General features: G+C 45.7%; 1 protein-coding gene across 11 annotated transcripts in view; it reads right to left on the reverse strand.

Annotated features, from left to right (window-relative positions):
- The window catches only part of LOC118206315 (multiple C2 and transmembrane domain-containing protein 1-like), a 152,829-nt gene that overhangs the window by 39,090 nt on the left and 87,136 nt on the right, over positions 1–26,603 (reverse strand). For all 11 annotated transcript variants that reach the window (XM_035378892.1, XM_035378894.1, XM_035378891.1 and 8 more), the window contains 6 exons: positions 23,602–23,695; positions 15,782–15,884; positions 13,786–13,888; positions 13,295–13,396; positions 12,785–12,859; positions 11,012–11,131 (listed from right to left, as the gene is read on the reverse strand). In XM_035378892.1, coding sequence (XP_035234783.1) covers positions 11,012–11,131; positions 12,785–12,859; positions 13,295–13,396; positions 13,786–13,888; positions 15,782–15,884; positions 23,602–23,695 — 597 coding nt within the window. The remainder of the gene's footprint in view (positions 1–11,011; positions 11,132–12,784; positions 12,860–13,294; positions 13,397–13,785; positions 13,889–15,781; positions 15,885–23,601; positions 23,696–26,603) is intronic.

Consider the following 26,603-nt stretch of genomic DNA (forward strand, 5'->3'; position numbering starts at 1 on the left):
TAGGGGGGTCTTACATGGCAAATGAGGCATTTATGGCTGAAAAGATGACGTTGCGCGCACAACAACTCTCGTGCGAACCAGCCCACTGAAGCTACTCAACGGCAACGACGACAGCCATTTCCGCGGGACAAACCTTGTTCTTGTTCAGCGCTTGTATCTGCCATGTTCTCTTAACGCTGTCCAATTTCAGCCACAGAAAGCAGCTTAAAACCTACAGACAGCTTCCAGCGGCTGAAATCGCTGACCACAGACTCTCCGTGCTGTCAGAATTTTGTGAAAGAAGAGTTACGGACAGGCTTCTTGGCCTTGTGGGCTCCACGTACATGCCCATCGCCCACAATCCCCTGCCCATCGCCGTGCCTGGGGGACAGGTGCTGCGGTACTGGGAGAATTTAGGCATTTGCCGGGACTCATTGTCTTGTGAGGAGAGGCAGTCCCCGCGGATGGGAACAGGGTGACCACGGGCACCGCGAACACACCCCCGTCCCAGAAACTCACCACAGCAGCGCGTTGTGTGGTGTGGAGATAACATTCCAGTATGTTCTTCTCCCTGTAGCCTTATCCCCATCCCTCCCACCCCCCCCCCCCCCCCGCTTTTCACATGAAACCACCCCCCCGCTCCGAGACCCCCCCTTCCAGACTAGCCCCCGGGGCTGCTTGCTCACACCCCCCCCAGACGAGTAACTGCACCAGGGGGGTGGAGGTAACGAGCGAATAGCTTGCTGACGGACAATGCTACGCACGTCCACTCGGGCTGGGGGGGGGGGTCGGAGGAGCCCAACTTCCCTCCTCAACGCCCCCCCCCCCACAACCCGTTTCCCCCCCGTAATCGTGTCTTGGGGTTTAATAAAAACACATTAAAAATTGATTTAAAAAATACAACAGCTGGTCGTTCTCCAATTTCCTCATGGGTAGAAAACGTTTCGTTTCTCGACGCGTTGCCCGCGCCTTTTCATTTGCGGACGCACTTTGCGGTTACTTTTGACTTAATTAGTCCCTGCGCCAGAGCAGATGAGTGCTACTTGAGGCACCGATCGGGGAGAAAACATGCAAATACAAATGTCACACCGATGGCACGCTCGCTATTTGGCTAATAGATGCATTACAATGCATATAATACTTTAATGGATTTTAAAAAAAAATACAAAACATTACGTGAGAGTGAACCTAATGCGTGTGTTCCTTCTATGTTTCGCATCGCTCAAAATTTCACACAAACAGCATTTCAGTTCAGTTTTGTACGTAAATTCAAAATCATAGAAAAAATAAAAGGATTCCTAAAATAAATAATCAGAAGCTATGGAAATGCGTATTTTAAACCTGATAGCCATTAACAACTGCTAAATAATCTCATTTAAAAATAATAAAGCAGTAAACAAGATTAAAGTACCCTTTAATCATTTTTGAATAATTACATGGATTTACACTTAAACTAAATGCGGCCACTCAAAAATGCATTAATTAAAGATTTCTCATACGACTCATTAGCAATAAGAAAATAAAACGTATCAATACCAGTACAGGAATTACATTTTAATCCTTTTTCAGCATTGTAGAAAATAACTAAATGCTGCATGTGCTGCCATGTAAATAATATCAGAATCTGACACTGATATTCCCGTATCTCTGTTCACCGGGCGGCATATCCGTCCACCTGTACGGGAGAAGGACCGTGTTACACGGTCAGATAACGGTAAGCCTTCCCCGAGCTTTAGACCGTGCTACCAATCGGAGGGGGGGGGGGGGGGCCCAGTGACCGCCCTTCCCCTCGCCCCCCAGGACTAATAAATCTCTTTAAATGGAGAAGCGGGGCAGGTGCGTCCTCCCAAAAGCGGCTATTGTTCGGGGGCTGCAATCCAAGCTGCGGTGTCTGCTAGCTCCCGGTCAGGGAGGACCACTCCGGCTCAACCCTCACCCCCCCACCCCCCACCCCAACACAGGTGTGGCTTTGTGCGGCGGGGGGTGCCAGACACCTTCAACCGGGGCACGGATCACTTTTCGGGAGCCCTGGGTTCACAGGCACTCAAGCTCAAATTCACGCGTGCAAACACACACACACACACACACACATACATTTGTGCGCACTGACAAGCGGTACACACATTGTACGGGATACCTATTCATGTGACGGAAAATAATCTCTCACTGACAGTAACTACATCTTCCTGTTTTTGTGCTTCACTTCAGCGTGGAAAAACCCCTGAGCTAGCAGAGACGGACACAAAGGCACAACATTCACAGCCTAAAGATGGGCTAAAAATGTACACCTGATGGAGAATTAACAATTAATGCGAGCGCACACAGCCATGCAGAAACACACACACACACACACATGCACATCACCGTGTGTACACAAACAAAACAAAGACATAAATAATACATAATAAATTAAATGGGCACCGCATTTGCATAAACGCTTCCAGCAAAATATTTTATTCTAATGGGCATGTCCAGCACGGAGCTCCCGCCAAGCCGGCCGGCAAAACAACAGATTAGAGATTTTTAATAAAGGCTGCGTGGGACCGCGCGAAACGGATCTTCAATTATTCAGCGGCGTTTGCGCACGGACACGCTTCCTGCCCGCGGCCTAGCTATCGTCCGGCTCCGACGCAGCCTGAAACCGAGCTTCCTCACAAGGCGTGAGCGCAGAGAACTTCAACGGCGCTGCGTTTAAAAACACAGCCGCGCTCACGCAGTGGCTCAGCCTCCCCCAGAATACCAGCTCATCCACTGTGATTCAAGCACCGAGCTACCGTAAAAAAGCAAGACCTTGCGATACATAATTTAGAACGTTTCCAAATTGCAGAGCTTTTTTTCCCCCCTCCGCTGAAAACAACATCAAAATACACTTTACAACTTTTGAAAAAAAAAGAAAAAAAATTTCACGCTGAATTGACGAGACTCTGGTAACATTCCGTTTATGTTCACTCTGCATTTGTCATAAACGTTCAAGCATTACTGTGTGTGTGTGTATGCGTGTGTACGTGTGTGTGTTCGTACTGTACAGTGTGTCTGTGTGTCTGTGCGACTGTGCGTGTGCATGCGTGTGTACGTGTGTGTGTTCGTGCTGTGTAGTGTGTCTGTGTGTGTCTGTGTGACTGTGCGTGCGTGTGCGTGCATGCGTGTGTACGTGTGTGTTTGTGCTGTGTAGTGTGTCTGTGTGTCTGTGTGTGTCTGTGTGACCGTGCGTGCGTGTGCTCATCGAGGACTTAACGCTGCCCCGCGCGCGGAATGCCGACACGAGCGTTCGCACTTTTCCCAGAGTCGTCGTTTGAGTGCCGTAGCGCGTAATATCTGCGTTTGAACCTCCTTTTTTTTCTTCCTTCTCTTTTTTCCCGGAACGGTCCCCCCGCTGCTTTCCGTTTGTTTTCCTTTCCCTCTCGCCGGGGGATGTTTAACCTGTCGCCGTTCCTTCCTTTCCCTCGCCGTCTGTTTTCTCTTTCGCTCCGGGCCCCGGGCTTGATTGACGGGGGACGGAACCCTACACCCCGGCCCACCAGAGGTGAAGCCCTCCTCTCGCGTTCGCGCGCCCCGCGGCTAGGGGGCTAGGGGCCGGGGCCCTGGGATTCGGGGGCCTTTCTCTCCAGCCGGGGGACCGTGTCACCCCCCTCCCGCCCACCCCCTACCCCCCACTGCAGACGGGAGGGAGATGGGGTGATAGGAGAAAGGGAGAGAGGGAAGAAAGAGCACGGAGGAAAGCGGAACCCCGCGCACATGCACGCGCTATTGTTGGTGCGCAGCCGGGTGGTCGCCATAGCGCCCACCGTCGGCTCAGAAGCAGCCACGGTGCGCCGTGGCTCCGTTACTCGGCCTGTATCGGACGCCGCCGCCGCGCTTCCTCCCCCCCCCGCCCCCGAACCCTCCCGCGAGGCGCCTGTTCCATAACCCGCTGAGAACCGCCGTAGAATCCCGCCACGGTGCTCAAATAACAACCTCACACACTCAGGGCTCAGATACGTGCACTCGTGTGTGCTAGCACACACTCGCTCGCTAGCTAGCGCTCACCCACGCAAACACACACACTCAAAAACCCCGGCTTGGTTCACTCTCCCTCACACACACACACACACACACACGCATGCACATCCGCGCGCACACTAACACTCAAATACACACGCACTGTCAAAAGCCAAGGCTCTTCTCACACACGCACACGAACCCACAAACACACACATACACAGATACACACAAACACAAACTGCACTTCTTTAAGCACAGCCCTACCATATAATGTATCCAAAAAATATATATATATATTTTTTGTTCCTTTCAGAAACGTCCTGTTGATTTCATAGGTTATGAATATTGTTAGTAGTGCCCAATATCTCAGTAAGGTAAAAAAAGGATGCACATTATTTGTGAATTTGCGTTCTGAAAGAACTCGCGCTGTCCTCAATAGCGGACTATGTGCAGAGCCTCAGACGCAACACACACAGTACACTGCCACAGAGGGGCTGATAATCAGCAAAAAAACAACAGTTTAGTGAAAGCTCCAGAGAAATATTATTCAAGAGTCACCTTAGTCTCACGAAAATGGAGATTCATGAATACATTTCTAAAATCAAGAAATCAACACAAGTCTAAAATCCCCTAATTGAGACTGGAAAATCATATTTATATCATATCTTTCTATTTCTATTCTATGATAAGTACCTAGAAAATAATATATATTTTTTGTTCCACAGTAAAAATATTTTGCTGTTCTAGTTATAAACTGTTTCTGCTTTCTTCTTGTATGCTTGTTGACTGCATTCCTTCTTAATAGTATTGTTACTTTTATTTAGACTGTAAGTGAACGAATACTCCTTCCCGACAGACTGTCAATAAAGTATCGCCGTGTTTTAACTACAGTAAATGCACATTTGCCTTTAAGAAAAAGTGTTTTCCTCTGGCATTTCTGTATATAAGTGTGCCCATCTAACATTTTTGTGTACAGGGACAGATGGACGAACACAAATTTCCTACCATGCACACAGATGCATTTAATTTGCAAATACTTGCTATCTTAAAGTCCTGGCTAATGTATCCGTTTTAGTTAATTTAACCACAAACAATCAGGCAGAATTTCAGATAGTTTGGCAGCAATACTTAATCTACGACAGCAGTATATGGAGGAGGTTTAAGTATCAATGTTTCAAAAGTCCACCGAACGGAATTTAAAATACATGTAGGATACACACATATTACTTCATTTATAAACAAAACCCTGTAATTATCACATACTTTGAAGCGCAATACTTTATAGGAAATGGAATAGGAATTTCTAGCAGAGCTTGCTTTGATAAATTTGATGATCATAGTTTTGGATGATCTAGAGGTGATTGGGTGGTGAAGTAGTGCCCCCTCCTGCACACTGAGGGAACTACAGCTTGCATTTTACCCAGGGAAAGACCTGAAACTGGTATTTACAAATATTAACATAAAACATGATAAACATCTCTTACAAATGAAAGCCAAAGACAAACTGAACTTTGATGCTCAGGATTCACACTTAGTTAACAAGTTATGTTTTTATACAAACATAAAAAGAAAAATAAAGTCATTGTGATTGTGCGAGTGTGCATCACAACTGCTTCTCTCTACCTTAGGGGCCATTATGTTCGGGGAATCTTAAAAGCTCAACAAAATGGCGTACCCCTGCTCCAGCTGGTAAATGACCCCGCCCTTGACCTCGGGTTCGAGCGGACTGCACCTCTCGAGAGGTAATCCTTTGCAGAAAGCTCCCAAAGCGGTCGAGGCAGAGCGGTCCGACCTCACAGAGACCACAGAAACCGTCGGGTCGGACCCCAAGCCAGCCAGGGGTCACGTCTCCGGCACCACACAAAAATTTGGAAAGCAAAAAACACTAGAGCATGTGAGTGGCACACGTGTGCCAACACACACACACACACACACGCGCACACACACACACACACACACACACACACATACACACGCACACACGCACGCAGATGTGCGTCTCCCCTTTTATTTTAAAGCGAGGGGGTGAACCTGATCTAAATGCAAAGCAGGTGATGGCTGCTCCAGTTTCCACCGAAAGAAGCGTCTCCCTTGTCTGGGCTCTCCCAACGATAACAGTCCTACTTTGCTAAACATAAAAAGCCGCACCCTCCCCACAGTATCGCTTCCCCCCTGGATAACCGACGTACCCCATTCTCCTCCGGTGTCCCTGCCCGCGCCACACAATGCCCGGTCTATTTGCTCCCAATTCAGGGCCAAATTGGAGATGGAGTTACTGCAAATTTGTTTGGTGGAAAAGGTACTGAGGCCTGAGCTCCCGGGAGCAATAACAACCTTGTCTTTCATTCACGCGGAGAGGCTGGCGGGAGCCCCAGCCAGGGAGACAATGGCCGGCCGGCCGGGGGCCCCCCACAATGGGCCCCTTCTTCTGGGGGCCCGCGTGGGAGAGCGCGCTCAGCTTGCAGGTGTTCAGGTAGAAAGGTAAAGCGGGCGGTTGACCCTCTGCGCGTCTCCTCCTCATCTTCCTCTTCCTCTTCCTCGCGCAGGGGGCCGGGTGTGGTTCCGACCGGGCGGAGAGTCTGTGTCATGGGGGGGGGGGGGGGCACCGTAGTGGCTCCCCGGTGGACGCCAGTTGAAGGAGGTGAGGGGGGAGTTTTGGGATTAAGAGGGGGTTGGGTCAGTCGTAAGGATCTGTCATCACCATATGTAACGGTCGCGCTGTGAGCAAGGTGGAGCTACAACGATCGTGAGATTATTACAAGCTTACAGACTTGTACAGGTAGTGTACCTGTGTGTGTGTGCGTGTGTGTGTGTCAGTGTGTGTGTGTGTCTGCGCATGTAATGACATCAAGGGTGTCTAATGAGAACAGTTCAACAATTCTGCTCTGTGAAGCCGACTGTATTCAAGGTTTAAGAAAGAGATATGCACTGTATTCTATTTGAGAGAAAAAGAAATGATAGCAATAACAAGTAAAAACATAACAGCTGAGTAAGAAATGAATGTTTTTGTAGACAGAAGATAGGATCACTAGTTAGGAGGAATTTTCAACAAAAAAAACAAAACAAAACTGAATTCTAGCCATAAACACACATGAGCATATTACAGAAAGGAACCACCTCCTCAACAACTCAAGAAAAGGAAAGATGTTGCAGTGAAAACCAGGACCCGGAATGCTGTGATTTTGAACACATCCAGAACCCGGCGGTGAGCAGGATCGTTTGGAGAAGAGCGACGTTCGTCCCGCAGAGGTTGGCGACAGGGTTCAGGCCGCTCCCTTCCCGGGTCCCTCCCTCTTCCTCTCGCAGCTTTTTACAGGGGACGGGCCCGAAACAGACACGCCGCGCATTTCCTGAAGCGCCTCACCTGAGCCAGCTGGTGCCGATAAAAAACCAGCTTACAGAAACGTAATTACCGCCGGCTTGCGTGGAAAGACGGCTCGGGGGTGGGGACGGCAGAGAGGGCTCTATACCCGCCGCGCGGCGGACGCTAACGTGGCGACCCCAGACGAATGGCGCGAGAGAGAGGCTGAGCTCGTCTGACGGCTGAACCGGAAAAGGGAAACATTTTTCTGACATTTAACTCTTTTTTTTTTTAGATTTTTATCGTCGAGGAACTTTGATTGGGGATGAACTTCTTTTGTAACCACCTACTCAATGTGATAATGCCAGTGGACCTCCACACAATTATGCTTTTTGAAACTTTGCCATTTGGCCCACTAAAAGAAAGTCACAAAATGGCGTCGATGTGAATACCTTTCTGCGATATATATTCGAACGATGCTCTGCCTGTACCCGATAGCGCCTATTCTTCAGGTAAACCTGGGTGTGCGGTAAAGGGTGTCGCCCTGGGAGTAAGCCCAGTTAGAGCATAAAGCGCCGCGCTCGCAGGAACTAGGCCACGGCGTAACCTTCCCGCGAGTCCCTCGGCGCGGGGTCACGGGTTCGAATCCCAGGGGAGAAACGGCATCCGTATTCTCAAACGAACCGTATTAGTGCCGTCTCTCGAGTAGAACTCCGCCAGATCAAACTATAGAGAAATGCTAAATAAATACACTGTTTACACCCCAAGTAAACACCTGTACTAGAAAATAACGTAACGCACAGTTCAGCACAGATTTCAAATGCATATTACTTTTTGCACAATATTTCAACACGTGTGCATTTCAAACATCATATATATGGCTAAAGGTACATTTTGAAAAATAATAATCTCATAAAATTTATACAAACTATGATGGCTCCTCACAACAGAGAGGAGCCACTTAGACAACACTGCCGGCACCCCCATCTCTGTCACGGCACGCAGACGATTCAAATGCAACCTTGTTCTAGGTTACTCTCTTGACATTCTCGCCTGACATTTTCATTAATTTTTCTCCGCGACAACCGGCGAGGGGGTGCATGTGTGTGGTGGGGGGGGGGGGGACGAGAATCAAAATGCTAGCTGATCGATAGGGTCCGTCCCCCTCTCTCCGGTTTGGCAGGGGTCGACCCGCTCTCCCGGTTAAGAGCGCCGTGCGGCAGAGGGTTCGAAAAAGTGTCACGCGGCAAATGCTAACGCGACTCGCCGAGGCTCTCCGGGGCGAGCGAAAAGGCTAGCGCCGATGCTAGCGGACAGGTCCCGCGTCGATTTATGCAGGATCACGTCGAGGGATTACGGAGTTTGTCTCCCGCTGCAATTCGGCGATTTGGGAGCTTAGGGGAAAAGGCCGTCCCCTTTTTTTTTTTTTCGACGGCGGCTCGGGCCGTCCAATTACGCGTCTCTCCCTTTTGACGCGGGCGCGGGGGCTGACAGCGCGGCGGGAGAGAGGGACGCGGCGCGTGTCCTCGCCGGAGATAAAGAGCGGGAGAGAAGGAGCGAGAGAGCGAGAGAGAGGGAGAGAGAGAAAAGAGCGGTGATTATTTATTACAGCGGCTGAAAGCGTTTCGCGCGGATTCAGCATGACAGCAACCGGCATTCCAAATCCTGTCTTATAAATGTGAGGCTGATGACTAAATAACAGAGAGAGAGAGAAAAGAGAGAGAGAGAAGAGGGGGAGAGGGGGAGAAGAGAGAGATTGTATTGGCTATATGTGGAAACATGCAATATGTCTGCATATGGCTTCATTATACGGAACATTTTTCTGGGTTAAATTTACTCTGATAGAGAAGATATAATCCCTGATATACACCCATATAAACCCTGCAAGAGGTAAATTAACACAGCTTTTTTTGTGGATGCATCACAATCTTTACACCATAAGCATCATAATTCTATTATGTATATATTTTTCACAATATGTGATAAGGCTTAATTCTGCCACTGTCTGCCACATGGCCTCTTAGTGAACATGCTAATTTAAACAAGAAGTAAATTTGTCCAAAAGGTAAGCTACAGTTATGTGTTGTGATGGACAACTCGGGCAATCTGTTCATTGTTCAGAAAGATAAAAATGCAAATAATGCAGGATTGATTTTGACATAAAAGCGTATAATTATGAGCATGTCACAGCGGTCATTTTAATGAACAATATTGATGCAAGGGTCAATTGATCAATACTGAGGAAAAAAAAACTCACCATCTGGGAGATGAACTAATTTGTTGCCAGAGCAAGAGAAGGCACGTCTATGCAACGTAGAAAACATCCATTGAAATGTTCTGGATGGTGGAAAAGAGGCTAAGCATGCAGTTTTTCAGTTATTTTTCCTGCAGTAGTTTTTGGGAAGTGGGGAAAACCACTGTAAATCCTTGCTAATCCCACACTCCCTTTATAGAAGCCCTAAATGAAACAGGAGTTCCAGGTGGGATTCGGGGGGAAACTCAAAGACTCTCACTCAATTTAGGCTGAACCCTGGATTCAATCAAAACAGCCAAGTCACACTAAAGTAAAAGTTCTATTCAATCCAAAATAAGCAAAACCTTTCACAATGGATGTTCAGCAGTATTAGAGAGCAACTAAGTGACTGTGTCCCTTCAGATCGATCCAGGGGGCTAAGACCAGATATTCCTCTTTGCATTAATGACACAGTTTTTATGATTTCAATTAACACAGTGTATTTTAGTGAGTGCTGAATGCTTTTGTTTGGATAATGTGAATTGCAAAAGTAATAAGGTACTTGACTCAATGGCAATACATACACTTGCTCATATTTCCACTCAAAAGTCATACCAGACCACTTAAATGAACGTTTCGTTGGAGACAGCCCATGTGACCCAAAGCTATCTGCTGCCCCTTCCCGTCTACAGTAAGTAGTGATGTCACACCGATGTCACTGTTCTGGGTTATACCAAACCCTAGGAACATGAGGGGGGTTCTGTTGCCAGACAGTGCCATTCATTCCACTCCAACTGCTTCCTCAGACCGCATGCATTCTGTATGCTAAACATACAATATATATTTAGCATACATAATGTATAATATTTTATTTGACTTAAATATTTTGACATTTTGTTTCTGGCTTTTCTGAAGCTATAACTGTTACCATTTGAGGGAAGTCTGAATATTCATGTGTGTTCCATTGTTACTACATAGAAGGGTACGTCAAAAGTCCAGAGATCCAGTAGACCAAACCACAGTGGAACCTCACATGACCAGCAGGAACCACATACTTGTAAAAGTGCTGAGGTTGGTGCAAGTTTAAACCCAGCTGTGGGACCTGGCCACAGCAGCGTAAAAGCAAATGTCATGTCTTCACTTGGATTTTATGAACATATTAATCGGTCTGATTTCACACAGAGACACTTGTACTGTACATGCTGTATATTCTTAGTGTGCTTAGACCGCATACTGACTAAACTCGGTCCACATTCATATTGAATCCACGCTGTATTCTGACAACACTAAGAGGTTATTTATACTGAATCCAGACCACATTCTGACCACATTCAGACCATATTGGCACAGTACCCTGACCACACTCTGACCGCAGACTGACCACATTCAGACGGTACGCTGACCACACACTGACCACATTCAGACGGTACTCTGACCACACCCAGACCACATTCAAATGGCACTATGACCACACTGACCACACTCTGACCGCACCCTGACCGGGACGGTTCTCCTACCAGGAAGGCGCAGATGCTCCTCTGGGGGGACTCCCACTCGAAGCAGCTGTTGATGTAGCAGCCCACGTTGATGAGGAACAAGACGCCGCGTCTCACCCGGTTGAAGTTCTGCAGCAGCAACTGCAGGGAAGAGCAGACAGACACGCGTCGGGCGCGGGTTCCAGCACGGCCAGACCCAGCCTGTGGCCCCACACGTCTCTTATATAATCTACATGACCGTGATTGCAGTGTGTGGGGGTGCCCAAAACAGAGTCAGGGAACTAGAGTCACAAGAAGTGTTATCACGCAGAACATTTTTGTCCACCGATTCATCTCTCTGGTTCACGAGCGAGCTGGGACTTGAATCCCTTGAATACGTGACTGCGGAGAAGAGGGCGTCAAGGACCCTCGAACAAGATCCTCCGCCAAGCCGCTCCCACAACTCTTTAAACCCCGGCCTTCTTTGAAGGCACCGCAAATTCCGCAGCGGAACAAGACGATCACCGTCGTTTCAAGAGATGATTTTAACTCCCCGCTGATATTTGGCATCCCAACCAGCGGTAAGAAGATTACCGCCATTCCGCGGCTAGGCGGTTTTTCTGAGGGGACCGCGAAGCGAAACACGGGGCAGACCTGGGAGCCGACTCAAAGGCTTTTAAATACGGCCGTCCCGGAGAGAGCGGAACGTCAGCCTTCTTCCCCTTGTCTTTAACAGAGCCGGCTGCCAGACATTAAGGAAGCGGTTCCTGCTCTCGCAATGATCACGCTCATCCACAGTTCGTGGCGCTATTCGGGTGTGACTCACCGCCGACCGCGCCCGCTCTGTCGCAGCCCCGCGGAAACAACACCGGGCGCGTATGACGATGGCCTTCGACCCGCAGCTTTTCGACGGCTGCAAATAATACCAAGCAGCGCTGGGTTTGCTACACGCTCGCCAACTACCGGGATGATTTGCTCACAAGCAGAGAGAGACAAATGCATACGCAGCAAGCAGATATATTATGGGCGTTGTTTTTTCTTTTATTTTTTTGTTTATATGAACGTATCTCCTTTAACTCTTTACTTAAAATTCACAGCCTCGTTTAGAGCGAAGCCAGCGGGCATTAGCCTCAAACAAAACGTTCTTCGGGAAGGAGAAAAAAAGAGAAAAGGAAACCCATGACATCATCATTCAGTCGTTTGACAGAAGTCCTTTCGATGAGTCAGAAATTGAAAAAAAAGAATGAAAGAGAGAGAGGAGGAGGAGGAGGAGGAGGAGGGGGGACGACAAAGCGGTGGACACACAGAAGGAGTGCAGAGTGCTCATCTTCCAGTGTAAAAAGACGGGGGACAAAGGCCTGGGAAATATGTCTGTTTTTGTCCCAAACAGCGTTTTGTGACAGGTCTGATTTGGACCGGCCCCTTCGATTCAGGTCTTTGTTGCCCGGGCAGATTGAGCTGGGGTGGGGTGGGGGGGGGGGGACAATGGAGTGCCTAGCAGCCGTGGCACAGCCCTGCCCCCGCCCCCCCCCGCCCCCCCCGCCCCCTGCCCCTGCCCCGGCGGCCAATCTCCTCCTGAGGCCGTGTCCCTGACAGCTTGACGTTTCTATTCACCGCTGGAAGAAGAGGGTAAAAACAAATACCCCCCCAAAAAAAACTCCTCTTCGCTTTCACGCCCCCGCTCCTGTGTCCCACACTGTCTGCTGTCACTCACAGATTTTTTTTTTTTTTTTTTTAAGTCCAAAGGTTTCTTTTTTTTTGGGTGAATTTGGGTCTGCGGTTCTGTGTTAACTATGAGGCACCCATTAGTGTTACCTGTTTCGAGACTTTGGGCTCTTCTTCAATGTACTTCTGTTCTATCGGTATCAGGGTTCTGAGACCAGCTTTCACCTGTTAGGAAAGAAAAATAGGTGGAAAGATTTAAGCAGTACTGTAAAATCCCTAGCATGGCATTGACAGACATACCACATTTCGTCAGTACGATACGCAAACGTATGAAATAACAGTGAATTTAAAGCCGTGCACACGTACAGAAAGCCGCGATGAACATGGCGTCCGTGTACGGAAAACACGGGCGGGGCGTTCTCTCTCGCCCTCCTAAAATGGCGGCGGAGACACACACACACACACACACACGCTCAGGGACATTCGCCACGTTCACAAACAAAGGCGATTCCGGGTAGCTCGCTCTCATCTTCGGCAATTACGGGGGGAAAAAAGAGAGAGAGAGAAACGGGAGAGGGGACAGGGGAAGAGATGGGAGGCGACAGCGCTGAAGAGGAGGGAAAAGGATAAAAAAAAACGAGGAGAAGAAAAGAGACTTACAGCATTAAAAATCACGTCTATTTCGAGAAAGATGACCCCCTTTGTTGGCCCTGTCAGCTCCTTGTTTTTCAAGACGTAAGCTTTCCGTTCACCATTTTGAATCTGCGGGAAGAGGACATGACAGCCGTCTGTCTCCAATACCCAGCTGAATACACTCCCTCCCTGACCTTCGACCCCCAGCTGCTGGATCTGACAGAGAACCCAAAACAACTGTGGCAACTCTGACAAGTACCTGTTCATTACCAGTAGACCAGTGTCAGAGAGAAATTAACTATCCTGGGGAATCAGCCAACGAGTATGCATTATGCTTTTTATTCTTTAAGCGCCTTCTCTCTCTCTCTCTCCTTCTCTCTGTCTCTCTCTCTTTCTCTCGGTTTTACGGTTATAAAACCGTAGCACCCCTAGAAGCGACAAGCTGATTATTTTTTAACTTGCCATTTTTTTTTTTAAAGTTTAAAAAAAGACTGGGTCAGAGTCTGGTCAGGACTCACTCTTAACAAGGGGATGGCCACTTTTCCCAGGAAGTCGGCACTTCTGTCCCGGTCTTCGTCGAAGACTGTGACTTCCAGCACTGAATGGATGTCTTTCACATTGCTGGTAGATGGGATTCAGTGGAAAAAAGACGGAAAGGAGAGGTAGTTATCAATGACTAAAAATAAACATCTCTGGGATCGTTAAAGTCCAGACTAAATTAATTCATTAAATGATTTGTGTCTGACCGCATAGAGCGCAAGAAAAAAAAAAAAAAAAACAGAGGAGCAATTCTCTCTCTGAAACGCTATCTTTGAAAAGTAGGCTACCGAGGACAACTCTAATGAAGGAAATTGAGGTTATTCTTAAAGAATCTGGAGCTCTGTGCGAGGCCAGATTACTGCACTTTCCATGGGAATTCACAAATGGATTTCCGTTGCTGAAATCTTGAAGTGAACGTGATGAATTATATAAGTTATGTCAAAGAAATAACCTTTAAAAATGGCTGGAACCAATATTCTATATGCTGCTAGATCATTATATTCACAACAATATTACTTATCATGACCAGCAAGGATGTTAATACTTGTAAGTATGGTAAAAAAATAAAATAAAAAACAGTTTTAAGGGGAAAAAGAATGACTCTTCCAATACTAAAATCTCTCACATAGCCTACACAAGATTTTTTCATAGCATATACATTGGAATCTATGTTACATTTTACCATAATTTGTATGAATTCACAAAAATTACTTCCTGGCACAATTAATATATTATGTATAAAGCACACACAATGCAGTAACTAAGGATCGAATGTGTATAATGAAATATATTTAGCCATCTTTTCTTGTCAACTATGACACCGTCAATCTATTAGCTGATATAAATGAGACTCAGTAAACCACTATGAAGCTGTTTGAATGTTTTCTGATGTAATACGTGTCTGAGTGTATTATAATAACCATCAGAAACCATTCACAAACAAACTAAAATAAATGAATATCAAGGTACAGTAAATCCTATTTTTAAAACTGTGTAAGAAATAAATCCAGATCTCGTCTTCACATTTTTTTTTTACAGGAACATGCATAGGCAGTATTTCAATTAAGTACAAAATTAGCAATTTAATCTTCAGTGGTAGGGGGGAAGCACAATTGGCCTATATGAATTTATTATCTAAAAGACGACTTTCAGCACCTCAAACCACATTATGAGAGATCAAAGCAAATCAAAAGGAACGGTTCCTATAATGTAAGAAAAAAAAATCATTGCACATTGTCAGTGCAATTGCTTAGTTACACAAAAGATAAAATAGTTCATAAAAGCAGAGGAGATGGCACAGAATCATCATTAAAATTACTGCTTTCGATAATCATAACAATAAAAAACAATGTATTTTCCCCCCCATTACAAATAACGATGCTCACAAGAATAGAAAAACACTGTCAAATTCAGTGTATTGTGCAGCATAATCAGATCATATTGGATGCAACTATAATCCAAAAAGTCATTGTCCTTCCTAATATAGTCTAATATGATAGCATATTAAGTCAAATTCATTTATTTTTATTTGGTAAGCAATTAGTATGTTTTTCAGTCCGTTCTGAAAGCTGACTATCAATGTTCCATGCAAAACGCAGTGGTGACTTCAGCCACTGCTAGTGTTTTCTTTTCCTAAAATGACAAATTAATTTAATGAAATAATTTCTTTATACCATACAGGAAGCATCTGCTCTTAATTCTTCGAGAACAGACCTACAGAACATTCTATTTCACCTTTAACCAAGCACAAATATCCAGATGTTCTTCGCCTAGGTAACAACTGTCTCTCCATTTGTTGAAATACTGAACACAAAAACAAAGGAAAATGAAAAAAATAAAGGAGGAAGTGGGCAATTCCAAACTCCAAACCACCCCCTCAGAGACTCCCAGCATGCATAAGGGTGAGCAGCATGCACAATAACACTAAACTGGACCTCTGCATGGAGAAGGGGGTGCGCATGGGGGTGCACTCACAAGGTGAAGACCTTGTTCCACTCCGGATTGAGGTTCTTGTAGACGGTGTGCGTCAGCAGACGGTCGTTGCTCAGCTCGACAACGCAGAAGGGGTCACTCTTGCCTACAAGGGGAGAAGAGAGAGAAGCGGCACCAGATAAAGAGATGTATTAACTTTATCGCCCTGTCCCCTTATTTACTCTCCTCCTAATCCAGCAGAAGGCCCCGTCCGAACAAACCCTCGCGTTCCCGCAGATAGAGTCAAAAGACTGCTGTGGGGAAAAAAAGTATAACCTGCTAAAGCCCTGACAAGACATTTGGTTAAGCTGAAATGTATCATTATTCTAATTATTTTATATATGTATTTCAGCCTGCTTGGGTATCGTTGCCCGGGAACGCGAATCTGGCAGGCTCGGACAGCAGGAGATAAGCACATGAGTAACCCTGCCCCAGGCGCAATCGCGCGCAGGCGGAGGATATCGTCTCCGGCGGAAACCGGCACACGCACGTGCAGGACGCGCTCCTGGAAGACGCACCAATAGGGAAAAAAAGACGGATGCAAAAGGTGAAGCCTGCAGATGTCGTTGCGAGTACGATCGCTCATTCAGAGCGCAGGAGACTGAGCAAAATAATCGGTTTAACATAACTGGGCACGTAGCGCACATCAGAGTTTCACCAACGATTTCGATGAACTGCTATTTCGTCAGGTTTTACCTGCTGGGTTTATTTTCTTTCTCATTATGAGAGCGAATTCGCTGATATGAGTCTCAAGGAAGTTCCTTTTCTTTACTGTTGGAATGACAGGCAACACATCCCCATAACAGAATTAACCTTCCATGAAAGAGAATGCATGCGAGTCCTGCAAAATTCTACTGCTGACATAAAACTATGTAGTTATAACTGGATAAATATCGTGACAATGATGATACATTAACATTTTTCTTTTTTTCAACAAGTACAAAAATCACCAATGTCAATGACAAATGTAAATTCTAAAGCAAAAAGCTTTTTTAAAAAAATCTCCTCATACATAACATGCTTCCAAACACAAAATTATGCAGTGTACTAATGAAAAAAGATGCCCTATATTCAGCTAAAATAACACCAAATTGATTCTTTGTAAAAATGAAGGTGTTGTGGCTGATCCAAAAAAAATATTTCTAACACACTAATGCTCCAGCTTTGATCTTTACTTTTATCCAAACAATCTGGAACATTTTTGTTGTTTGTTCTCTCTCTCCCGATACACACACACACACACACACACACACACACACACACACACACACACAAACAATTCCCATGGTAAAAACCCACCTGCAATCTAACACTATTTAATAAAGTAAACAGCAAAGAAAATGGTATTGTAAAAAGTGAGACAATACGAATGTTGTAAAAAAATATACACGTTAAAAAAATATATATCTCTGAAGCTTCTGGAGCATAATTTATTTAGCAGCCCCAGACGTGCACACTGCACAGAATACCTTCATCGATTCTGCGGAGTTTATCCAAACGTTATGGCAGTGTCTGGACATTTAGCTAATGCACTAAATAAATGTCACCCTGATCAATCCGTCTGCATGCATTTCAATTTCTGGCACATATCGATCTGGTGTTATGCGAGAGGTTAATGTGCATATTAACTTCCGTGGCGTGCAATTATGGAAATACTGATAGAGTGAGTAATGACTGAAATAACAGAAGCAAAACAACACTGCAGTGCTCTACAATGGGGTTCCGTTATGCTGTGATTTCATGTTTTTGATTTTGATAAATTGCGTGAAGCACACTGATAGAAAATCACAGACTACACAGGAGTAAACCAAAATTGCATACTTAAATTGAATTACTGATACATGATTTATTATTTGAATTTTTATTCATACTCTATTTTACTATGTAAACAAAAAAATCTCTCAATCAAATAGAGACCTGCCAATATGACAGCATGAACATAAAGGTCCAAAACACATTCAAATGACAAACAAATACCCAAAAGAGTAGAAACTAGCCATTAATCCAGAGGAGCAGAAGCAGATTTGCAGGACATCAGTGTTTACCAGAGAGGACTTTGACAATGCAGTGAATAATGAATTTAAAGACCCTCAGAGAAATGAAACAAACATTTTCAAAGTTTACGCAGCGTATTCATAGACCAAGCACATTCTCAAAAGCTGTTCCTCAACACAGAGTCATGCATTCTGCATAAACAGATTTGCATTCTAACATACAGATCCAAAGAGTATTAAAATACTGCCTGTGTTCCGTACAGGTTTCATATTCATATTTCAATTGTAGTCATTTCACTTTCTTGATATTATTACATATACAAGTTTTTTTTTTTAAATACAAAAAATGACTTTTGTTAGTGAGTGTGTTTGAACATTTTCTAACTTTATATAAATACTGACCTCTTTAAAACAAACACACTAAATTTAAGGATGAGACAGCTGAATGTGAACTCTTGCAGCACTTGCAGGGCTTTTAAGCAGATGAGGCAAAAGCATTTCATTGTGCCATTCTATGAGTCGATTTTGCTTTACAAATGGTCTGTTATCAATCTATAATTAATCTTGTTTATCACTATACGCCCAAGGCATTGATGGTGAATTGATCTATCAGCCAAAATGCAACTGCACTTAGTTAATATTACGATTATTATGATGAGGATGATTGGATCACATTATATGCAATTTTGAAATAATAACACTTACTTTTAGCTTGCAATCTATCTGTGGTGATAAAAATTAATGGATTAAGGGCATCTATGTTTTCTTTTTTTTGCTGGAAAATAAAGAAAAGTTCATATAGATACAGAACTGTCCCTTCGAAAAAAAATCACATGTTCAAAAACCACATGTCCAAAAACCACATGTGAACACCCAACATGTGAAGAGTACACATGTGAACTATATAAAGAATTATAGGATGAGAGCAGAAAAAAGTAACCTATGCTATTCCAGGTCACATTTTGTCTTCACATGTGCAAAATGCAGTTCACGCTGAAAAAAGTAAAGATGCAAATTTTACATGACTTCATGTAACCGATTTTCTTTTCAAATGTGGAAATTTTCATTCACATGAGAAAATGTTAAATTCACATGTGAAACTGAGATTTTTGCATGTGAAAAAAAATTTCACATGATTTTTTTCATAAGGGACTTTTGCCCACCTGACTGTAAGAGTCATGTACTAATTGAGTCCAAACAAATATACTTGGGCCTAAAACTGAAAACTCCAGGTTCAGAAAAGCAATCTATTAAGGCCAGAGAGAAAGCAATTATTCAAGGTTAGGTAAAGTAATTATAGTTTATAGCAATCACTTTCTAAGGGAATTCGAAAGCAAACCTATGATTAAACACAATGCATGCAAACTGGCATAGGTGCCCTCGAACTTCATTTACTGTACATGCAGTAGCTATAGTTTTCCCAGATGAAGGCCACTTTCTGACATCAGATATCTAAAGTCTGACCTCAGCTGCATTCGTAATTAAAAACGAATAATTACTAAGCATTCAAGTAATTAAATTAACTTAAATGGCCTAAGTGATAGGCTAGTCCATATTCCAAATGCCACACATTTAAAAACAAGTTTTGCACGTCACATATTCTAAGTCCTCCGGGCCACATTTTTTGTTATTGTGAGTAAATCTTCAGCAGAGAATGAGGTAGCACACTTTAAAATGTCAAATGTTAACTCAACTCTAACAGACTATACACGAGTCCAATACGGACCATATGTACTCTGCAAGAGTTGATTTAACACCAAACATTTTACTGCGTAGCATATCTCCAGCTAATTTCTGTTGGCCTGTTTTTCGCTATAGGTACAGGTCTGTCTGCAGTACTTTTAATGGCAGAGAAGGAATAACAATATCGAGATGGCTCAATGAACGCTATTTTCTAATCGATATTTCCCCCGTTCTGTGCCACTCATATGCCGGGACTTTGGGAAAGGGAGGCCCCCGTGTTCACCCGAGGCTCCTCCACAGCCCAGGGGCTCCCAGAGAGCCACACTGCGATGCAGTGTTTGTTTTTAGAGGCGATTTTCATTTATCCTGCCGGCCAGAGTGCGGCCACTCCACATAAACGCCTCAATTAATCGCGCCAAGGGAGACAGAGTACAGTAAGAGAGGAGAGAGAGAGCGATAGAGAGAGAGAGAGGGGGGGGGGAGAGTGAGACAAGGAGAGGGGGATGGACAGAGAGCTGGAGAGATAGAGAGAGGGAAAGAGGGGGAGAGTGACAGGGAGAGAGCACAGAGGAGAGAGGAAGAGAGAGAGTGAGAGCAAGAGAGAGAGCGAGAGAAGGGGAGAGTGACATGGAGAGGGCATAGAAGAGTGGAAGAGAGAGAGAGAGAGAGAGAGAGAGAGAAAGTGACATAGAGAGAGAGTGACATGGAGAGAGCACAGAAGAGTGGAAGAGAGAGACATAGAGAGAGAGAGAAAGGGAGAGTGACATGGAGAAAACAGGGGAGCAGAGAGAGAGAGAGAGAGAGAGAGAGAGAGAGAGCCTCTTCCCAGCGCCAGAACGGGAGAGTGTGAGCTCTTTATTAGCGGGCGCTGTTCCGCAGCCCGTAACCTTGTTCCCTGACACCCTCTCCGGTCGTCCAATGGGAACGAGCGCTGAGTGCGCGGGGCGCGCTCCGGAGGGCCTTTTGTCTCTCCCGTGGTTGTCCGGGGCAGCGAGGCGGCGCGGGACTGTGAAATCAGAGCTCATGAGGCGGCCCGTTCCCCGGGGAACGCCGGACGCCGCGCGCGCAAGGTCAGAGCCGCGGGCCGGACCGTCTGAGAGAGCGCGCGACTGCTGGGCTGTGACACGGCCGGCGAGGGGGGAGGGGGGTTTGGGCCAGGGGGGTGGCAATGGTTCAGGGTGGAGGTGGGGGGGGGGGGTCCTGCCATTGAACACATCTTAATTAAAGCCTGGTGGAGACCACAGCCAAACAGACTGTTTTGTAAGCAGAAGCCATGCCCTCAATTTAGCATTCCTATAATGGTCTCTCTCTCTCTCTCTCTCTATCCCTCTCTCTCTCTCTCTCTCTCTCTCCCCCCTCTCCATCTATCACTATACATTAGGGCCAATAAGAAAACCGTAAGTAGAGCTGATATGCTATTTGTCAGGTTCTTTACCACACAGAAAGATATGCCGTGGTATATACTAAATATCACATCGGATATTATAACTAATTTGGCACAAAATATTTCCAAAAGAAAAAAATCCTTCAGCATTACAGACAACTAGAAAAAACGCATGGGTTGTTTAAGATCTCGTTGTTATTATTATTTTTGTAATCTCTCCTGTCGTGAGTGTCAGCAGCTTCATTAGTGCGTAGACGGACGCGCTCGGAGCACGACGACACGCTTTCTAATTGGGACTCCTGGGGTCCCAGTGTGACACACTGTCGTCTCTAATGGGCCTGCAGTCTACAGGGGCACCGTTCCTGCCCCAGACTCCCCCCACCCCCCCCCCCCCCCACCCCGCCCGGGGGTGAGACAGTCTGCCAGGAGGCAGAAAGAGCATGGCAAGGTCTGAAGCTGTCTGAAGAGCCCCAGACTGCCATCGAACCGACACCTGCACTGAAACAAGCCACACACCGACTATAAACAAACCTCTCACTGAACACACTCTGACCACGAACCAACTTCTCACTGAACAGACACTGACCACAAACCAACCTCTCACTGAACCGACTCTGAACACACACTGACCATAAAACAACTTCTCACTGAACAGACACTGACCACAAACCAACCTCTCACTGAAAACACTCTGAACACACAGTGAGCACAAACCATCTTCACACTGACTACACACTGATCACACATTACACATTGACTACAGTCTGGCATATTTGTACAATGAATTTGCACTATTACACTAATTACCACAACTGCGTTTGATCTATGTTCATCCACATCAATGTAATGGAGTCATATGCTGTTCAGAAAGTCAAAATATTATTACTTCTGTCATGTGACATACTACCACTAATCATTCTACTAATACTAGCACTCCTAATACAACAACACAGCCTTATTATTATTATTATTATTATAAAAGCCACAGTTTTCCCAGGTGAAGGCCACTTCACATTCATTATCCAAACACGAACACAGACATGTTGAATGTGACACTCTCTCGTTCACAGATGCAACTAAATTCCCCGCCCGCCAACCCTCCCTCAAACCACCCACCCACCCACCGCCTCATCTCCAACCCGAAACGGCCAAGGTGTGTGGCAGATCCCGGCCCGGGACTGAACCCCGCTACAGCTAATCTCTTTATTAGAGTCATTAACCTCCCTCTGTCCCGACCGGCCCTGCCCAACACTGGGCCTTTTCAGTCTCAACAGCCCGGCCTGAGAGTGGCACAAAGCGGGGCCCTTCTGCAATCAACAGTTTATTAGGGTCCGAGCTGCAGCAGCTCACTGGTGGCATTCAGAGCAGGACAAAAAGCACCCCCCCCCCACCTTCCCCGCCCCCCCACCCCTACCCGAACTAGTACAAAGTGAAAGGGATCGAGGGTTTCATTAAAACCCAATTTATGCTTCTTTTCCCCCCCCCCTCCTTTTTCTTTATTCATTTTTTTTCCCCTCAAAAAAAAACGGCTCGTTGTGGGGGGGGGGGGGATGCTTTTGAGCTGCCCTCGTTTTCACGGAGAGTTAATAGCGGGTGTTTCAAACCGAATGTGTCGCAACAAAAGGGTGGGTAAAATGCCTCTAATTTGGAGATGGAGAGGGAGGGGAGGGGAGGGGGGGTCCCTTTTGAGCCCGTGCCCCTCTTCTGCGCGAGTTATCGCCAAAAAACCGTCGGAGAGAGCCCCACGACGCCGTTGTTGAAACAAGGTGCGAGAAAAAAAAAAAAATGAACGCGCAGTTCAATTACATTCTAACGGTGACGGCAATTGCTTTGTTCTTATTAATATAGGCTAAGTGAAAAAAAGAAAGATCTTTCCAAGAGTAACAGGATAATAACTACGAACTGAAATTCAGAGAGGAATGCGCTTCAGAAAAGGAGGTCGCAGAGTTTCTGTGGGATTTTAAAAACATTTTTAAACATCAAATCCGAAAGAAATCTGTTCTCTGCCAGACACCCCCCCCCCCCCATCCCCGCCCCCAACCACCCCTCCAGTCTGCGTCTGGGCACCAACACTGAAAAAAACGAATGACCCAGCAATATTGCATTAATGCAATATCCGTCTTCGCTTGTGAATAAGGCTAAATTTGCTATATTTACCCCCGGTTGTTTTCAAGTAGATAATATATATTATGAAAAGTAGGCCTGTCCACTGTAGACCTAATTAAAACTGAGCATTTGTGGAAAAGTGAGCATCTAAGAGAAGTGTTTTTGAGCACTTCATGCCTGACTGGGGGATTTACAGAAGTCTTTGCACTAAGAAAAAAAAAATGATGGATATAAATAAAGTTTGTTGAGACTCTATTTCAGTCAACACTTTAATTCTGGGATCTTACTGGCTGTTTGGAGTACCTGTCACTCAAGCTAAGCCTGTAGAAATGCAGGAGAAGAAGAATGATACTTAATGACTAATGAAATTAAAACAGGTAAATAGCATTCGCGCATTGACACATTTCCACGTTCTGAAGTTATGAAGAACATAATTAGCACCACTCATAAAATGTCAAGTATGGTTAAGAAGGTCTGTTTTTTTTCTGTAACTGTGTATGTACAGTGTGTGTGTGTGTGTGTGTGTGTGCCATTTGTGTGTATCCAAGTACTCATGCCTTTATGTGTTCCTGTTTGTGTGCATTCTGGAAGCCTCTATAGACGAGAGTGTCTCGTAATGAATACATTAACAAAATGCAAATGCGTGCGGTCGTTACCGGTGACATCGGCTGCCATCAGCCCCTCGGCGCGGATGACCTTCACCTGGACCACGCCCACATCCTTCAGGTTGTGGAAGGACCGCAGCAGGCTCTGCGGAAGAAAGACAGACAGGAGAGAGAGCCAATGAATACCGAAGACTGGCTGACGTGGTAAAAGATTGACCAATAGGAAGGCAGGAGGCACCTTTGGCTCGATGAATAAAAAACTACATTTTTGGAGGCTAACACTGAAGTGTTTTTGTCTTGCTCAGTTAAACTGGAGGATACAGCAGGATCCAAATCTATACATCATGCTTAAACTCTCTATCCTCTATTTTTTCAGTTTTGGTGGATTTGGTGACACCTGTGGCGGCTGGTCTGTGGTCACAAAAGTTCATTCTCACACTCCAAATACCAGAGTTCCACTCAAAAATGAAGATATTACTAGGAACATATTAGTGCTTGTTTGCCTTAGAAGATAATCCAGCGGTAGTGTATTTAGGAGAAAGAAGACTGCCTAGAGCCAACCAACAATGTTATCTGACACGGTAATATTGAGCAATATGACAAACCTAATTTTAAAGATGCTTTTCTCATTTTAGGCTTTGCTCTTTCGGATTCAGCATGCGTGTTCCTGTGCGTGCGTCATCATATTTGAATACTTTTTATGGGATCATTACACCGACCCTACCAGTGGAAAACAGCATGCAGAGAAGCGGTTACACAATGCAAACGCATTGCATCGATATTGTTACAAAAATGCTATTGTGAAAAGGCAGCAAATATGGCATTTTTAGTACGGAGAAATTAAGGATCGACACTTTGATTAAATAATAATTATTCTTATTCACTTGTTTATCAAAGGTGAGAGCAGCACTGCATTTCAGGAGGATTCAGAGAAAACAGATTTATTTTCGCAAATGCAGCTGGATGGACTCTTACAGTATGAACAAAGCAAAATTATTTGATTTTTTTTTGCAAATGTAACTGCATGGCCACTTACAGTACGAACAAGCACAATTACCGTCCATGAAGATAAAAGCTGAGAGCACACCTTCTGTGATCGCACGCAGGACCGCTGTTTTAAAGGGCTGCTTTTAGCGCCATTTTAGCGTCTGTCTCACGGGTGACATTTAGCATAATAGGGAAGTTTCCTTCGCCGCAATCTTCGCCTCTCCGCCGCGCGTTCCTTCGCCTCCATTTCCTGTCGCCGCCTCGTAGCGTCCACCAGCATCCGCCCCACGATGACGGCAGGTGTCAGCAGGACCCTTGCCCCCCCCACTGCCGCCAACCCCCCCCCCCCCCCCCGCACCCCCCGGCTGCACGAGGCTAGGCAGAACCCAGAATCATGGGGGCACACCTGTGATAGGGGCCGTTCGGCGATGTTGACAGTTGTCGGCGAAAACGGGGGACGAGGCGTCCGCAACGGCGCCGCCCGCGTGTCGGAAAGGCCTCAAGGGCCGACCCGCCGATTTCTCGAAACGGAAAAGGCCAACTGTCGATCGACGCTCACCGCGTTTCCTCGGTAATGCACTTCGAAAGCTCGGTCGCTTTGCTCAGTCGGCTAAAACGATCACCTCTCAAAGCCCTACAGCAACCAAAACCGCTAATGACAAACTGTTCAACAACCCAACAGTGAACAAAAAGAGTGCCCTCATGCAGACAGTCTACAGCATATTTACACAATGTAGTACAATTACAATAAAGAGACCGTGTGATTGTGGACTTTGGGGGGGGTTGGGATGGGGGAGAAAGTGTGATTGCAAACTTTGGAGGGGAATATTATCACAAAACAGGGTGGGAGGGTGAGAGATTCTGGACTGGTGGGGGAGGGGGGTGGACAGTGTGATTGTGGACTTGGAGAAATGCGGGGGTGAGATTGTGGACTGTTGGGGGCGGGGGATAATACAGCAGCTAAACGGGGGCTCCTAGTGGCCGCCTCGCAACATGGCGCTAACACGCCGCGGAATAAAGTCCGCGCTTCTGTGAAGATAACTCTACAGCTCCTTCCTCACATCCTTCACAAACCCGCTTTACATTACAAACACAAGCCTGCTCCGGAACATTCCGTCAATGCGGGAAAGACCGCCTTTGGCCAGAGGACAATTTAAAAAAAGAAAGGAAGACCTGTACTGTGGGGTGTGACAGTGATGATCTATACATCCTGACATGTTTAACCGCATCGATGTACAGCCCGCCATGTTAGATAACAGCCCTTTCTACTGCCACCTAATTAGTCCCAATTTAATATTCTCCATTTGCATATACGTGCGCACATTAAGCAAGGGGACGGCTTTGAATTCAGACTGACAGTGTTTGCTTTTTGCTTTTGACGGACAGGCAAATGACTGGCTTCCATAAAAGAGGAAGACTTAACTGGGAAAAAAAAGGAGCTGGGGAGGGAGGGAAGGAAGGAACGCATCTACGCGTGCAAATCCAAAACAGTTTTCCCGGTGTCCCCGTTTGATGAAGACGTTTACGGGGGACTCTGGGGTACAAGGACCCCGGCGAAAAAAAAGACTGAGAAAAGTGCGGGTGTCTCTTTAAAGCGGAGGAGACGCAGCTCCTTCAATTTATTTTTCTTTCTGGCAATAACCCTTTCGGATACCCAGAGGAGTAATTATAATTTGAATTTTCGAGTCGGAGCCGGGCTACAGACTTAATTCATTATAAACTCTGTCAGCCTCAGTCTGTTACGTGTGATATTATTGTCGAGGACCCTCGGAAAAGAGGGGAGGAGGAGGAGGAAAGAAAGGAGGGGGAAAAAGGGGAAGAGAAAGCCCTTCACGCACAACTTTAATACACGATTTCTCGGCAGATACGGGCGCTTGTTATTTATGATTACTGACGAGGGCCTCGGAAAGCCGGGCCGATTTTTCTGAAGCCGGAACATTTCCATAGCAGAGGAATTTCTGATTTGCTGGAGCTGCCTTCTCAGGCCTCACAACAGACAGGCAAAGAGATTGAAAAGCTCTAGAGATGAGGCCTCTTTATTTTTTTAATGAAAGGCTGTAGAATAT

The sequence above is a fragment of the Anguilla anguilla genome, chromosome 10, assembly GCF_013347855.1.
Source record: "Anguilla anguilla isolate fAngAng1 chromosome 10, fAngAng1.pri, whole genome shotgun sequence".
NCBI classification, from domain to species: Eukaryota; Metazoa; Chordata; class Actinopteri; order Anguilliformes; family Anguillidae; genus Anguilla; species Anguilla anguilla.